At 42.9% G+C, this 17,513-nt stretch overlaps 1 protein-coding gene across 9 annotated transcripts in view; it reads left to right on the plus strand.

Moving 5' to 3' along the window:
- The window catches only part of zzz3 (zinc finger, ZZ-type containing 3), a 139,626-nt gene that overhangs the window by 38,744 nt on the left and 83,369 nt on the right, over window positions 1-17,513 (plus strand). For 5 of the 9 annotated variants that reach the window (XM_068036689.1, XM_068036695.1, XM_068036697.1 and 2 more), the window contains exons 2-3: window positions 1,028-1,089; window positions 13,157-14,712. In XM_068036689.1, coding sequence (XP_067892790.1) covers window positions 13,217-14,712 — 1,496 coding nt within the window. In that variant the 5' untranslated portion in view covers window positions 1,028-1,089; window positions 13,157-13,216. The remainder of the gene's footprint in view (window positions 1-1,027; window positions 1,090-13,156; window positions 14,713-17,513) is intronic. The other 4 variants (XM_068036691.1, XM_068036692.1, XM_068036693.1 and 1 more) reach the window with 1 other exon arrangement.

Consider the following 17,513-nt stretch of genomic DNA (forward strand, 5'->3'; position numbering starts at 1 on the left):
ACCTGGCTTAGACTGACAGTATCTTGTTCGTACCTGGCCCCAAATCACATTCCCAGGACCAAGAAAGAGCTCTGTGCATGCGTGCTTATGTGCACAGAGCTATGCTCGTAATCGCCAAGCAGAGCAAGATTTTTGAGAGTCTTGCATCAGTCTCCTGTGCAGTCAGGTCAGGATCTGATTTGGGAGTTGTATTCAGAGTGTATATTGGCATCATTGTGTTGGCCAATAAAACGGAGGTGGGGTGGGACTTGTGGTAGGACTTCTAGTCTATTTTACAGCAAACAACAAAGCCAGCAGTAAATTTAGTCTATTTAAAAAAAGAGCCTCTATGAACTACATCACAGTGGCGCAGTGGTTAGCACCGCAGCCTCACAGCTCCAGCGACCCGGGTTCGATTCTGGGTACTGCCTGTGCGGAGTTTGCAAGTTCTTCCTGTGTCTGCGTGGGTTTCCGCCGGGTGCTTCAGTTTCCTCCCACAGCCAAAGACTTGCAGGTTGATAGGTAAATTGGCCATTGTAAATTGCCCCTAATGTAGGTAGGTGGTAGGAGAATGGTGGGGATGTGGTAGGGAATATGGGATTAATGTAGGATTAGTATAAGTGGGTGGTTGTTGATCGGCACAGACTCGGTGGGCCGAAGGGCCTGTTTCATTCTGACTATGACTCAAACTCAGCGACTTCTGATAAAAGCAGGGCGATTTTCTCCAGCAAAATGTAGAATGGAGGATAGTTGCATAATGCAAATTAAATGCATAAAATCAATCTGTCACTTATAGCAATGCAGTCTCCAGGTGTGACTGATGGAATTACCCAATTATCATCATTCTGGCCAAGAATAGCAGTTGAACTATATGCAGCCTTAACTGTGGTAGGAAGGTCAACTTGCAAATCTGCTTTGGAAGGTCATGTGTCGTACGTACTAAAATCTTTTCATATCAGTGCAAAGTGATTTGAGCCCTGTTAGTAATGGTTTGAAAGCCTTGACTAGAGAATTACTCTTTATTTAGAATTTATTTTTCTTTCTAAAGATCAGACATTTCAACTAGAAGTGGTGGTGGTAGAGAGCAAGAGAGACACACAAGATCCTAAGGTAAGGTATAATGGGTGTATAAAGTTTTTTTTGTTCGTCCACCTGAAGTGTAACGTAGATTTGGCTCTGCCAAAACTTGGGTTGATTTTTGGAGAAAGCATTTGCATTTTATTGCCTTTAAGGCATTACAAAATGCAAAGTGATGTCTCAAGCTGGATTACTGGAGTACAGTGAAGAACTGTAGGTGGTAGTTGTTTGGCTGTTTTAATGTGATGTGTCTATACTTTCTAGATTTTTTTTTTAAAATGCCAGGCGTATGCAATCAGCTATTTTAAGACACAGAAGAGAAGACATGCAATGAAAATAAGTGCTGGGAGTCTGGTAGTGAAGATCAAGACTGACAAAATAGATGCCCAAAAGAGACTGACCAATTCTATCCTATACGAGTAAAGATTTTTAAACTGAGTCCCTGGAGTGAAGGGGATCATAAATGTCATCAGATTTCTCTCCCATCTGTCAGTAATTTTCTTTTTTTCTGTACTTTGTTTTGAAGCTTATTTATGCTAATGTATACTATTGAAAACTATGAAAGAACTGTTTACTTTGAGTAACCAACACTGTCTTTTAGGGAGTAATTACGTCGATGGTGTGTTGAAAATTACAGGGGAATCTCATTACTGTCAATATTTGTCGGGTGTATTCTAGAGTATTGCTGTTACTTCTAGGGAGTTCCCAGGATTGTCATTAGTTGCAGGAGGTCTTGGCATATAAATGTTTTGTAACCTGGCTATTGAGGCTACTGCTGGATCTCAGCAGAGACTGAAGGCAGCATAAAGAGCAAGGCATACTAGATAACTAGTACTGCAGTAAAGCATAATCCTCATATGTGATTTTTGAACTTGTCCGCTTCAATTGCAAATCTCCAACTGCCCAATTATAAATTTTGCACGTCCAAATTTTGATTGTGTTTGGCAAGAATCTTGAGTTTCATTACCCTTGGTGGCTGTAGAACTGTCACTGGTGAGCAGATTCAAATAATGGGTTAAAAGTATTGCAGAATGTTAAAGCATTGACTCAAACATAGTATTTCCCTCTAAAACATATTGGTATCATTAAGTTAACTTTATTAAAGGGCCTTTACTACAGCAAAATGCTCCAAAGTGGTTATCACCACAGCCTCACAGCTCCAGGGACCCGGATTCGATTCTGGGTACTGCCTGTGCAGAGTTTGCAAGTTCTCCCTGTGACTGCGTGGGTTTTCGCTGGGTGCTCCGGTTTCCTGCCACTGCCAAAGACTTGCAGGTGATAGGTAAATTGGTCGTTGTAAGTTGCCCCTAGTGTAGATAGGTGGTAGGGAACATGGGATTACTGTAGGGTTAGTATAAATGGGTGGTTGTTGGTCGGCACAGACTCGGTGGGTCGAAGGGCCTGTTTCAGTGCTGTATCTCTAAATATATAAATAAATACACAAGAACAGGAGGGGGCTATTCAGCCCCTCAAGCCTGTTCTGCCATTCAACGCGATCATGGCTGATCTGTGATCTAACTCCATATACCTGTGTTTGCCACATCTCCCTCAATACTTTTGGTTAACAGAAATCTATCAATTTCAGATTTAAAATAAACATTTGACCCAGAATTAACTGCCATTTGTGGCAGTTCCAAACTCCCATTGCCCTTTGTGTGTAGAAGTGTTTGCTCATTTCATCCCTGAAAGGCCTGGCTTTGGCAGAATTAGAGGAGTACAGATATTTCGGAGGGGTGTGGGGCTCATGGTGTTGCTTAACCGGGTGCCAACATAGGTCAGCGAGCACAGGGGTAATGGGTGAACGGAACTTTGAGAGGACATGGGTAGCATGGTTGACGTTAAGTTTACTGAGGGTAGAATGTGGGAGGCCAGCTAGGAGTTGGCATAGTCAAGTCTAGAGGTAACAAAGGCATGGATGGGAGTTTCAGCAGCAAATGAGCTGAGGCAAGGATAGAGTTTGGGCGATGTTACCAAGGTGGAAATAGACCGTCTTGGTGATACCATGGCTGTGTGGTTGGAAGTTCATCTTGGGATCAGATATGATACCAAGATTTTGAATAGCTCAGCCTTAGACAATTGCCAGAGAGAGGGATGGAACAACAGAGTTTGTGGTAGGGACAAATGATGGGGCTTTAGTCTTTCCAATGTTTCATTGGAGGAAACTTCTGCTCGGCTAGTACCGGATGCTGAACAAGCAGTCTGACAATTTAGAGACAGTGGAGGCATCGAGAGCGGTGATGCTGAGGCAGAGCTAGATGTTGTCAGCATGTATGTGTAACTCAATGCTGTTTTCTCTGAACACCCAATCTATCCCACTTGAGAGACTTTTATTTCTTCTGTTCGATCCATTTGTATTCCTGTTCCCCTCAAACCATAGGTCTGTCTGTACTCTCTGACACTGGCCTATTTCTTGTCCTGTACTCTCCCATCATTGGTCACTTTGTCAGTCATTATGCCTTTTGTGTTCTGGAGCTCCTTCCTCAGCTACTAGACTGGTCTTCAAAACTCTTGGAGACATTTCTCTTCCGTGCTTTAGCTTCCTTACCCCCTCTCCCTCCTGCTGTATATCCATGCACTGTTAAAGCATCTATATAAAACCTGTTATAGAAATGTACGTTGTTAAAGACTGGTGCGATCATTGCAGCGCTGTGTTTTGATTCGCACTTGTCATACACTGGGGGAGGCGGTGGCGTAGTGGTATTGTCACTGGACTAGTGACCCAGAGACCCAGGGTATTGCTCTGGGGACATGGGTTCAAATCCCACCACAGCAGAAGGTGGAATTTGAATTCAATTAATAAAAAATCTGGAATTAAAAAGCTTTCTAATGATGGCCATGAAACCATTGTCGATTGTTGTAAAAACCCATCTGGTTCACTAATGTCCTTTAGGGAAGGAAATCTGCTGTCCTTACCTGGTCTGGCCTATATGTGACTCCAGAGCCACAGCAATGTGGTTGACTCTTACATGCCCTCTGAAATGGCCTAGCAAGCCACTCAGTTCAAGGGCAATTAGGGATGGGCAATAAATGCTGGCCTGGCCAGTGACGCCCACATCCCATGAATGAATAAAAAAAAATGCTTTGTTCGTGACTAGCTGCAGACGCCTCGTAATGCAAAATGAGGTGGTAATTTTTTTTTAAACTGTTAATTTTATGAGTTTTTGAAAAAAGGAAGAGGAGGATGATGTGATTTTGTGTCTGCTGTGTTCTGATGTGAATAATTGAGCGAAAAAATGGGTTATTTTTCAACTGGGACCTCTGAAAGAGCTCAGTGATGCTCTTCAAACCTTGTTCAACAGCTGCTCTTGTGATACAACATTTCTTTAAATCAACTAGTCATAAAAGATTTTTTCTTTATTTCCCAGCAAATACAATTATAAAATACACTTGCGCAATGGCAGTATTGTTGCAACTGCGTAAAATCCTCAGTCCTATTGTTTTCCAGTTTGTTCTCTAACTTGGGAAGAGTAGTAAATCATGGGTTTCGTTCAATATCTTCCCACACAAGCATTCCATCAGGAGACAGCTGCAGCAACACAAACATAAAAAGGCAGGAAGGGTAAATCTGAGGATTCCACCTTGCCTAGTACAAGAATGAAGCATAGGAGTAGGGAACACACCAATCCTCTCCTCCTTGAGAATGGCAGGTGGGGTAACCAAAATAGGACATCTGATGACAGTTCTTTGTTGTAAGAAGCTCTGCCATTTTTTTGGGAAACTTGGTGTTTTAAGAAGATTCATAGCAGTTCTTTAGCTCACTAGGAGACAAGCAAACCTTTTTCAAACAGTTCTTGGAAAGAGTTGTTATTGAACAGTTATTTTGTAAAAGAAAAGACTTGTTTATATAGTACCTTTCACATTCGTCGTATGTCCCAAGAACACTTTACAACCAATGAAGCACTTTTTAAAGTTAAGACCAAGGTGGGAGGAGTGCACTGTTTGTTCTCATTCCACTTCTCCACAGGTCGCAAAATGTATTTAAATTTTTTCCCACTTATCAATACAGTCAATCAAAGAATGTGTTCCAGAATAAAACACACCAACCAGGTTTCTTTAATAATAAACCGATAATTTTGTTTATAAAACAAGTATAAACCAGTAATGAAGCAAAGCATAAACACACAGATTGAAATATTATCTTATTACCTTAGCCCCTCACTCTCTCACACACACACACACTGATTAACCGGAACAAATAAAAGGAATTGCATTTTAGAGCTCTATTACAAAAAAAAGACTTCAAAAAACATTTGGGTCAAATACTTGCTAATTCTTGAAGAAAGCGAAGATATGGAAAGATGTCCTTTTTGTTTTGGTTTGACATCCCAGCTGTCACTCGGATCTTCCTAGAACAGTTCTTTCCAGGTGATGCTGAAGATCAGTTTGGGTAGGCTTTCCAAGAAATGCAGCAAAAGAAGTTTCACATCGGCCTTGTAGCACAAATGCAGCAACAGGGGTTTCAGTTCCCACACACTCGATACGCAGGGTTTCTTCAAATACAGGAGGAAAGAGGAGACTGACACTGGATAAGTTCCCACATAAGAGGTTAGTGTACAAAATTGAAGCACATGGGATAAGGGGTAATATACTGGCATGGATTGAGAATCTGTTGACAGACGGGAAATGGAGAGTAGGAATAAACTGGTCTTTTTCCGGGTGGCAGGCAGTGACTAGTGGGGTACCGCAGGGATCAGTGCTTGGGTCCCAGCTATCGACAGTATATATTAATGACTTGGGTGAGGGAATTAAGTGTAACGTTTCCAAGTTTGCAGACGACACAAAGCTGGGGGGGAATGTGAGCTATGAGGAGGATGCAAAGAGGCTCCAATGTGATTTGGACAAGTTGGGTGAGTGGACAAATGCATGGCAGATGCAGTATAACGTGGATAAATGTGAGGTTGTCCACTTTGGTTGTAAAAACAGAAAGGCAGAATATTCTCTGAATGGTGATAGATTGAGAAAGGGGGAGGTGCAACATGACCTGGGTGTCCTTGTACACCATTCACTGAAAGCAAGCATTCAGGTGCGGCATGCAGTTAGGAAAGCAAATGGTATGTTGGCCTTCATTGCAAGAGGATTTGAGTACAGGAGCAAGATGACTTACTACAGTTATACAGGGCCTTAGTGAGACCACATCTAGAGTATTGTGTGCAGCTTTGGTCTTGTTATCTGAGGAAAGATGTTCTTGCCTTGGAAGGAGTGCAAAGAAGATTTATTAGGCTGATTCCTGGGATGGCCGGATTGACGGAGGAGGAGAGATTGGGTCGACTAGGCCTAAGAATGAGAGGGGATCTCATAGAAACCTACAAAATTCTAACAAGACTAGACAGGCTAGATGCAGGGAGGATGTTCCCGATGGCTGGGGAGTCAAGGACTAGGGGTCACAGTCTCAGGATACAGGGTATGCCATTTAGAACTGAGCTGAGGAGAAATTTCTTCACCCAGAGGGTGGTGAACCTGCAGAATTTTCTGTCGCAGAAGGCAGTGGAGGCCAAGTCATTAAATATATTCAAGAAAGAGATAGATATATTAATGCCAACGGGATCAAGGGATTTGGGGAGAAAGCGGGAACAGGGTACTGAATTAGACGATCAGCCATGATCTTTTTTGAATGGCAGAGCAGGGCCAAATGGCCTACTCCCTTTTTCTGTTCCTATGGATATGCAGGGTTTCTTTCGAAGAGAGAGAAAGAGATGAGCTTGGTTTCCTTGGTAGGCAAAAACCAACTATCTTCCGAATAGTTCACCCTCCAACCCACTGTCCAAAGCTAAACCAAAACAATGTCAAGAATCAAACCTTCTGACCCCTGTAATTCTTGACCTGTCACTTCTCTGTAAACATCCAAGTCAAAACAACAAGCTCCTTGCTGGTATTTTATCTGAAAATGGGTGCCTTCCAGTAAGGGCTTGCTTACAAGCCAAGTTCAGGAAACTTTCTGGTGACCACTTTTTAAAAAAAAAACACAAAATTCAGCATCTCTTCAAGCTTCCAGATAAATCAACATCCATAATTCAACTCTAAGTCCTTAAAAACATATATTTTACAAAAGATAGATGCACTTTTTTAACAAAGTGTGATCACTGTCGTAATGTAGGGGCACAGCAGCTAATGTCCCATGATGACTAGATAATCTGTTTTATCAGTGTTGGTTGAGGGATAAGCATTGGTTATGATACTGGAGTGAATTCTACTGTTTCTCTTCAAAATAGAATTTTGGGATCTTTTATGCCCATCTGAGCAATGGTTTGATGTTGGTCAAAATATGACGCAGCACACTCCGTTCTGCACTGGGGTGCCAGCCTAGATTATGTGCTGAAGACTCTGGAGTGGGACATTAACTCACTACCTTCTGACTAAAGAGGTGAGAGTGCTACCTGCTGAGCTACAGCCGACTCCATGTTTGATGTTTTCTGAAGTGAAGCTGGGGGAAGATATTGATTTTAGGCACTTTTATATTGCTGTTTGGCTGGCTGCCTGCTCCTACTTAACATTGGTCTTCTGTAGATGGCAGCTCCCTCAACATAAACCTTGCTGGATTTGTTTCCCAAGGCTGGCAGAGAGGAAGGCCCATTAACCACTGGATCTTCCTGGTGTGCTGGTGGTTTATCAGGGCTAGCCAGCTCGGTCCCACTCTAGCAGGCTGTTATGGTGCATGACGTTGTGAAGCTTGGTCATATCATTATTCTGCACTTGTGCTGGCTAAAATGTTCTGGTCAACTCAGTGCAGGTGCAGAATATTAGAACTTTGCGCACAGAGCATTCATTTACAGGAGAGGGGCCTAGTTATGTTACTTTTTCAAACTCCAGTGTGCAGTACTGCTTTCAACTCTAGACCATAGGAATCTCATTTTACAATTGAGGTTGAACCTACAGTTAAATTGCATGCACTTCCACTTTCTTAATCTGGGGTACTGGAGTTGATTAGAAACCGGAGTAGGCTATTCTGCCTGTCAGTCGTGTTCAGTCATTCCATGAGATATTTGCTGATCTGTACCTCAACCCCATTTTCCTGCCATATTCCATATTCCTTGATACCCTAATCTAACGGGAATGTTTCTCCCTCTCCTTGCCCCCTCAGCTGAAATCAGCTAATTTATTATAAGTCATTAACCAAACCTGAAATAATATTCCTGACCTGAATGGCTCGGCTACTCCCTGGATAATCCCACAGAGACACAAGCTCCCTGGATAAGCCCATTGGCACATTGTAGCCTCCCTGGATAAGTCTATGGGCACATTGTAGCCTCCCCAGATAAGCTTACCAGCACGTTTTTTAATACAGTACTTTGCATGTATGAGACAGTGGCACTTTTGGTTCTAGTGTATGCAGTGCTGGTAGCAGATTATTTGACAGCTTTTCTTTCAATGCAGTGCGTGTCCTATTTTGTGCAACTATTGAATTTATGGTTTTTCTGAAGTGTTATTGATTTTTATTGCCCCATTCAATTCTTAATGTAGCATGGGAAACAGTAAACCATTGCCTCAAACAATGTTTATTGAATGAATAAGAGTGCTGTTTTAAAATATTTAGCAAGCCACAGCATAGTGTAACACTCAGCACATTGAAGAAATACTTCAGGGAGTTCAATCACTGATTATTACTGCAACCTCTGTAATTACTGTGCTGTTTCTCATAGTGTCACAGTTAGCTGAGCAGAGTGCTAATGCTATCTGCACATTGTGGCAATGAAACTGTAACGTACCATTTGCCACTCCTGACCAGTTATGCTTTTATATGTGGTCAGAGTGTGGAACCTCTGTTCAAACTTATTTTGGTAAGAAGTAGAGATTAAAAGATCCATGAAATAAGAACAGGAAATGCTGGACATACACACCAGTTCCGTCAGCTCTTGAAATTATTTAAATTTGTCACCCTTGTTTTCAGATCCCCTCGTGGTCTCGTCTCTTGCTATCTCTGTAACTTCCTCTAATTCTGTAACCTTTGAGATATTTGCACTTCTCTCATTCTGGCCAACTGTGCATTTGTTATTGCCCTACAATTGGCAGCCTTGCCTTGGGCTGTCTGGGCCCTAAGCATCGGAATTCACTCACTCACCCTCTGCCTTTCTCCTCATTTAAGACGCTGCTTAAACCAAGATTTTGGTCGCCTGTCCTGATATTTCCTCATGTGTTTTGATGTCAAATTTTGTCTGTTATGGACCTGTCATTGCTGTTTTATTTCCAGCATTTTTTTTTTTAGATTTTTCAAGCTTTTAAAATTATTCCCCAACTGTGGCAATCATCTGCCTGGGAACCTTTCAACCTTTGCTTGACAGTGGACTGTCGTTCTACTTCACCTGATGTGAAGATCAAGTTATGTCAAGCAATTGAATTGATGTGCTCTGAACCTCTTGACTTGAGTGTACTAAGGCTTTGGATGCAGCCTTTGCTCCGAAGTTCTATACCTACCTGTTTGCGTTCATGTGCATCCAACACTGTACTCTATTTATGTGAAAGTTTTACTAGAACATAATTAGTAAGTTAGACATTCATAATCCCAGGGTTGTTAATAACTTCATGACAAAAGTTAGCTTTCCATTGCACCAAACCTTTGGAGTATTGATGTGTTTAAACCTTTCATCAGTACAGTGCTGGATAATAATTGTTTGCATCCTGTAAAATTAAACAAGTTGAATTATTTGCTGTGTAACGGGTGATTAGTAATAAAATCAGTGATTTGCAAGAAAAAAATTCTGATGCCCTTTATGTTATAAAAAGGGTACTCATCATTTCTGTATTTATGTCAGAGAACTAAATAACATGCCGTTGTTCAAAGATTGAGTGGCTGCTATTTGATACATTGGACTCAATGCTCTTCAGATGTTTGCTTCTGTGTTTCTACTTCAATTGATAAAATACTAAGGAGCTTGGTATTTGTAGACTCTTCATGGGAGTCATCTGTTTATCCCTTTTACAGGCAGTGGTCTGGCTACAGGTCTCTTGATGCCACCTTGTAGTGTGGGTTAATGGGAAGGTCTAGAAAGGGAAATGGGCGGAAAATATTCCACTTTTTTTTAATAAGCTAGAGGGTTTCATCGCACGCCATGGTTTCCACCCTGTTACTATAATATCAGTCCTTGAAACTTCACCAATCATTCGCATATCATCTAGCTATGTTCTTCCTTGGCAACAGATCAAGAGGAAAGCCGTGACAATGAGAAACTTTCCTTGTACCCGATAATATGCCCAGACTATGTCTACTAATCAAATCTTGCTTGTGCTAGTTAAAAGACATCTTATTAGAGGTCATCAAACCTGCAGATAAGGATGGTGCTGCTGTTGTATGGCATACCGATCTCTACCTTGTAGAGGCTCAGCCCCAAATCTCAGACACTTCTTCCTACTTCCCCCGGACCATGACCCCACCACCAAACATCAAGCGACTGTCCACAGGACTGTCACTGACCTCATCTCTGGAGATCTTCCCTCTACAGCTTCCTACCTCATATTCCCGAAACCCTGGACAGCCCACTCCTACCTCCTTCCCAAAATCCACAAACAGGACTGTCCCGGCAGACCCATTGTTTCAGCCTGTTCCTGCCCCACTGAACTTTTTTCTTCCTATCTTGACTCGATCTTTTCTCTGCTGGTCCAGTCTCTTCCTACCTACATCCATGACTCTACTGACGCCCTACGTTATTTTGACAATTTTCAGTTTCCTGGCCCCAACCACCGCCTCTTAACTATGGATGTCCAATCTTTCTACACCTCCATCCCTCACCAGGACCATCTTCTTCCTTGAACAGAGGCCCAACCAGTCCCGATCCACTGCCACCCTCCTCCATCTGGCTGAACTTGTTCTCACATTGAACAACTTCTCCTTCAACTCCACTCACTTCCTTCAAGTAAAAGGTGTTGCGTTGGGTACCCGCATGGGTCCTAGTTATGCCTGTCTTTTTGTGGGATATGTCGAACATTCCTTGTTCCAGTCCTACTCCGGCCCCCTCTCCCAACTCTTTCTGGGACATTAATGACTGTATCGGTGCTGTTTCCTGCTCCCGCCCCGAACTGGATAACTTTATCAACTTTGCTTCTAATTTCCACTCTTCCCTCACCTTTTTACACGGTCCATCTCCTTCCCTTCCCTTCCTCGACTTCTCTGTCTCCATCTCTGGGGATAGGCTGTCTACTAATATTCATTATAAGCCCACCGGCTCCCACAACTATCTCAACTGCACTACTTCACACTCTGCCTCCTGTAAGAACACCATTCCATTCTCCTAGTTTCTCAGTCTCTGATGCATCTGCTCTGATGATGCTATCTTCCATAACAGCGCTTCTGATATGCCTTCCTTTTTCCTCAACTGAGGATTTCCCCCCCCCCCCCCACTGTGTTTGACAGGGCCCTCAACCGTGTCTGACCTATTTTCCGCATCTCTACCCTCACCCCTTCCCCTCCCTCCCAGAACCGCGACAGGGTTCCCCTTGTCCTCACTTTCCACCCAATCAGCCTCCATATGCAAAGGATCATCCTCTGCCATTTCCGCCACCTCCAGCGTGATGCCACTACTGAAGGCGTCTTCCCCTCCCTTCCCCTGTCAGCATTCCGAAGGGATCGTTCCCTCCGATACACTCTGGTCCACTCCTCCATTACCCTCATCACCTCGTCCCCTTCCCAAGGCACCTTCCTCTGCAATCGCAGGAGGTGTAATACCTGCCCATTTACCTCCTCTCTCCTCACTATCCCAGGCCCCAAACACTCCTTTCAGGTGAAGCAGCGATTTACTTGTACTTCTTTCAATGTAGTATACTGTATTCGCTGCTCACAATGTGGTGGTCTCTACATTGGGGAGACCAAATGAAGACTGGGTGACTGCTTTGCGGGACACCTCCGCTCAGTCTGAAAGCTTGACCCCAAGCTTCCGGTTGCTGGCCACTTCAACTCTCCCCCCTGCTCTCATGCTCACATCTGTGTCCTGGGATTGCTGCAGTGTTCCAGTGAGCATCAACGTAAGCTCGAGAAACAGCATCTCATTTACCGATTTGGGCACACTACATCCTGCTAGACTGAACATTGAGTTCAATAATTTCAGAGCATGACTGGCCCCCCATTTTACTTTTATCCTTAGTTATTCTTTTTTGTGTTCATTTTATTTTAGTTTGTTCAGTTTGTTTCTACTGTGTCTACCCACTTTTTTTTCATGTTTGTGCTTGTGGCTGTTCAGTTTTCAGTACATTAACACCCGATGTCTTTCAGCACACCATTAACATATCGTTTGCCATTGCTCCATGACCTTCTGGTCAGTTATTCTCCGTGACGTTGTCCTATCGATACCTTTTTTATCTCTTGCCCTACCTCCGCTTTACTTGCTTAAAATCTTTTACATTTCTTATATCTGCCAGTTCTGAAGCAGGGTCACTGACCTGAAACGTTAACTCTGCTTCTCCCTCCACAGATGCTGCCAGATCTGCTGAGTTTTTCCAGCACTTTGTTTTTATTTCAGATTTCCAGCATCTGCAGTATTTTGCTTTTATCTTATTCGTCATTCTTGTTCAGATAATTTTCAGCATGTCTGTGTAAGCATAGCTGAAATTACAGTTCCCTTGTCCTGTGTACAACGTCCAGCGTTCACCTTTATACTAACAAGAAATGCTGGAAATCCTAAGCATTTCACCTTTTATACTGTTGGCCATCTGTAAGGCGCAACCATTTCATTTTTTGGCTCCAATTTAATTTGACAGTTACACAGAAACACTTCCTGTTGGAACCATAAATGTTTACAGGAGGGAAGGGGATCATTCAGTCCATCTTGTCGTGACTGCTAGCTTTTTGCTAGATCACTCCAAAACAAGTGGCACTTCCCTGCTACCTCCCTATATCCCTGTTCTCTTCGTCTGCTTCAAACATTTATCTTCCCTCAAAAAGTTCAGTAGTTGTTGTCGCAACTACTTCCTGTAAGAAAGACAAAGCAGGTCATGCTCCAACAGCTCTCGTGTAATTGCTATCCATCAGTTGAAGGAGAAAATAATGAATAACTGAAAACAAACCAGGGCAATACTATGCACACATGGCAAAGTCAGATTGCAGTTAGATGGTATTTGTGTGCAATCTGTTTCACTTTCTACGTCTAGCTTAACTTTCTTTTTTTGTATTCTCAAGGTTTTCTTCACTTGATGCTCTTGAGGGAATCATGATGATACCTTAGGGGTCTCCCATAGTATGGCTACTTTTCGATCCCAGCGTGTTACAAGATCGTCAGTTGGCTCAAACGGTTTGGACGAAACATTCTGCGGGCGAACCTTGAGGAATCGGAGCATAGTTCAGCCTGATGAGTCCTCCCCTCTCCCTCAGTTGAGATCACGGTCGCCAAAAAAGAAGCTAGACACTGTACCGCAACAGAAGAGCGCAAACAGCGGGAAGATTACTGAATGCAAACAGCACAACCCTCGCGAATCCTGGGCAAGCCCTAGAAAAAGGGGACTTTCATGCTCCGAGAAGGATAACCACGAGAAAAAGCCTTTGGACATTTGTGACCCGATACTGCCCGTCTTTAAACGGTTAAAGCGATGCTCCCGCTCAGAGCCTACAGATGGCCCGGAGGATGCATCGCCACCTGTTAAAAATGAAAAGGCGTTGCTTGAGCGAAAAGGCCTGGCCTCAAACTATGATGGGGACTCATCGCAACTCAAGCGTGCTCGACGCTTTCTTTTACTGGATGATTGTGACAAAAGGGAGATCAAAAAGGTGAAGGAGTTGGATGGTGGATGTGATGACTCATTGCTGCTGAGAGAGGTGTCCACTCACCAGGCTGCCAATGGGATCAATGAAAAAGATGCTGCTGCTGCTCTGGAGTGCAGTGAGTGTGAACCTCTTCATTTGAACAATAAACCAAAATGTGTTGATGTTGCTACATGTGCATCCATTTCACCAACAGAAACTGAAAATGGCAATTCACGTGACCACTCGGTGCTGCTTAATGGCAGTAAGGTGGCCACTGTTTCAGAGCCTGATGTGCCTTCTACAGATTCGGAGTGGGAAGACTACAGGACAATAAGTGACTGCCACTCTGTGTCACAACAATCTACCACAATTCTAGCAACTGAAAACCCATTGCAAATCAGGGAATCTGAGGAAGAAGTTGATGTTGTGGGATATAGTTTGTTCCAGTCGAAGGAACAATGTTTTGAAAATGCCAGTTGCAGTATTGATGCTGCTCAGGGTGTTGAACAGATCTCAGGGGTGCCTGATTCTTCTGCATTGCTGGACTCTGGACTAGGTCCCTTGTCTGAACCTCAAGAACACAGGTATGCACTGAGAACTTCGCCCAGAAGGGCTACAGTTAACAAGTGCAGTCCTCAAAAGACAAGTTCGCCCAACAGGGACAATGGGCAGGTGGAAGACAAATCTCTCCGTCTTAATGAATGTGAAAAGACTGGAGGAGCAATAGTGACTGGAGGAGAAATAGTGGCTGCAGACAGCAAACACTGTGCGAAATTGGAAGATGATGGCTCTCTGGCTAAGGGAGAGCTGCCCCAGGACGGGGCTGAAGACTGTTTCAGTGGTAATGTGCCCGATTCACCTACGCAGGTGGACCGAGGGCACTTGCCCATGAGCAGGGAGAGCAGCAGCCAGCAATCTAGAGAAGAGGAGGAGGAGGAAGAACCTGATGTGTACTACTTTGAATCAGATCATGTGGCACTGAAACACAACAAACAGTATGTGTACCGTGGTAACCATGACATTTTTTTGTTTGCTTTAAACAGTGTCAGGCTTTTATCTGTTTTCACAGTAAATGCTTCTCTCCCTGTCATTTCACAATCTATCTAAAGTCAGCTGTCCTGAGTACGCATTGGAGGTGTAAAATCTAGTTGAAGTGTTCTGAGTGTACCAATTGCTTGCGCACAAAGTTATTTAGTTCCTACAGCTTACAGGGGACATGTTGATGTCAATTCAGTTTGCCTACTATACGTAGTATAAACTGACAACTGAATTCCTGGAGGTGGTGGGGCCATGTAGTATGGGACAGGGTAAGTGGAGAACATTCTATTGCAATGATTTACTGCAGACAACCATGTCTCTGCATCCACCTTATGGAGTGTGCCTAAAAGGAGAGACTACAGCCATGTCGATTATTACGGAGGTCAGGATGTATTTACAGATGTGAAGATTACTTCAGGACAGTGTGACACCTGTATTTCTTGGTTTTAGTATGACTCCACATTTTTGGAACAAATGCCCTTTTATACTAGTATGTTCTTAGCTGGAGTAATGAAGGTCCGCAGACTAATGTGGATCTAATGCATTGTAGCAGCATTCCTTTCATTTGTATTTGAAACAAATTTATTTCCCTAAGTGATGCTCCGTAATGTAATAGTTTACAGAATTTGATGCTTCAAGTGAATGGATTGAAAAGGATATTCGTAGTCATGTTTTTAACGATCCAGACCTAAGCCATGGGTAATTTGACATTTTTTTAAAATGTAGAACTATGTCACCAATCGGCCAGATACGTAGCCTCGTAGTACCCTGACAACACAGATACTGAACTGGAAGGAAAGACTTGCACTTGTATAGTGCCTTTCATGTCCTAGTGGTTACAAAGTATTTTTTGAAGTGTTGTCACTGTTTTACTGCAGGAATTGTGGCAGCCACTTTGTGCACAGTAAGCTCTGATGAACAACAGTGAGATAATGATCAGATGATCTGTTTTAGTGATGTTAGTGAGGGTTAAATATTGTCCAGGACACTGGGGACAATTTCCTTGCTGTTTTTAAAAATAGTTCCATAAAAGCTTTTACGTCCACTTTAGATGGCAAACAGGGCCTCTGTTTAACATCTCATACCAAAGATGACACACTGGCAGTGATGTGCTGCCTCACTATAGTGCACTGTAGTGGCCGACAGCAACATAACTACTTGTACTTATATAGTCCTTTTAACATAGTAAAACACCACAAGCTGCTTCGCAGGAGCATTATAAAACAAAAATTGACACCGCGCCCCATAAAGATATTGGGGCAGATGACCAAATGCTTGGCCAAAGCGCTACGTCTTAATGAGCCTCCTAAAGAGGAAAGCAAGGTATTGAGATGGAGAGGTTTAGGGAAAGAACTCTGGGCCTTTGCAGCTGAAGACATGGCCACCAATGGTGAAATGATTAAAATCTGGAATGCTGAAGAGGCCAGAGTTAGAGGAGTGCAGATATCTTGGAGAGTTGTGGGCTGGAGGAGATTACAGAGATAGGGAGGGTCGAGTCCACGGAGGGACTTGAAAACAGGATTAAAATTTAAAATTGAGGCGTTGTTTAAACGGAAGTGAGTGTAATGAGACTTGGTGTGATTTAGGACACGGTCAGCGGAGTTTAGGATGACCTCAAGTTTATGGGGGTGGGGGAGGGGGTAGAATGTGGTGGGGCACAGGAGTGTGTTGGAATAGTCAAATCTAGAGTAACAAAGACATGGAGGGTTTTAGCAGCACATGAGCTGAGGCAAGGGTGGAGTAGGATGACGTGGAGGTGGAAATAGGCGGACTTAACAATGGTGAGGATATGTGGGCCAAAGCTCATCTCTAGGTCAAATATTGCTCATGTTTCTGGGACTTGAACATAGTAGCTTCTGACTCAAGCAAGGTGCTGCCACTGAGCCACAGCTAAAGGAGAGATTGCTCACTTCATTCAACCAGGAAGATGAGGATGCCCATTTCTTTAAGATTTTGTCTAAAAATAAGACTGTAAACATTAGAATTAACCCTAAATCTCATCAAAGCATTTACCATGCCAACTTTTGGGAATTTCTTGCCAAGTTTTTCCATCTTCCACTCTAGCTAGGATACAGTTTCATGATTGCCAAACACATTCCAGTTCCTTGTCCAAATGATAGTTCTTCAAAATGTGTCAGTCTAGAAGGTGAATGATGGGTGGCTATTTGACTATTGAGGGAATTACAGGCACACTGGATCCTATTGCATACTTTCAGCAGTAGTATCAGATCAATGATCAGGAACCCTGTCTGATTAACTCTTTCTTCAGTGCTAAATTTTCATACAATGTCCAGTTGAACTGTAAAATGATAGTTAATGACTGCCTTTTCACATTTGTGTTGTGTTTGGAAAGAGCATTTGGAACTGAGACATTGGAGTGAGTGCTGATCGTTGCAGGACTGCCACTGGTGGAAACAGTTTGAGATGGTAATTTAGAGTATTGGACAAGAAGCTTGCTGGCTCAACATTAAAAAAAATCTGAAATAAGAAATGCTTTCATCAGTTTTGATGAAGGGTCACTGACCTGAAATGTTAACTCTGCTTCTCTCTCCACAGATGCTGCCAGACCTGCTGAGTATTTCCAGCATTTCTTGTTTTTATTTCAGATTTCCAGCATCTGTAGTATTTTGCTTTTATTAAAAATTTTTGACTTAAATGCTACTTGTTTAATAGTATACTGGCACCCATATGCTAAATAAATCACAATAACTATTTACAAATGCGGTTCTTCTGTAAATAAGCCTAGAGGCAACATTCC

The sequence above is a fragment of the Heterodontus francisci genome, chromosome 8 (assembly GCF_036365525.1).
Source record: "Heterodontus francisci isolate sHetFra1 chromosome 8, sHetFra1.hap1, whole genome shotgun sequence".
Lineage (NCBI taxonomy): Eukaryota > Metazoa > Chordata > Chondrichthyes > Heterodontiformes > Heterodontidae > Heterodontus > Heterodontus francisci.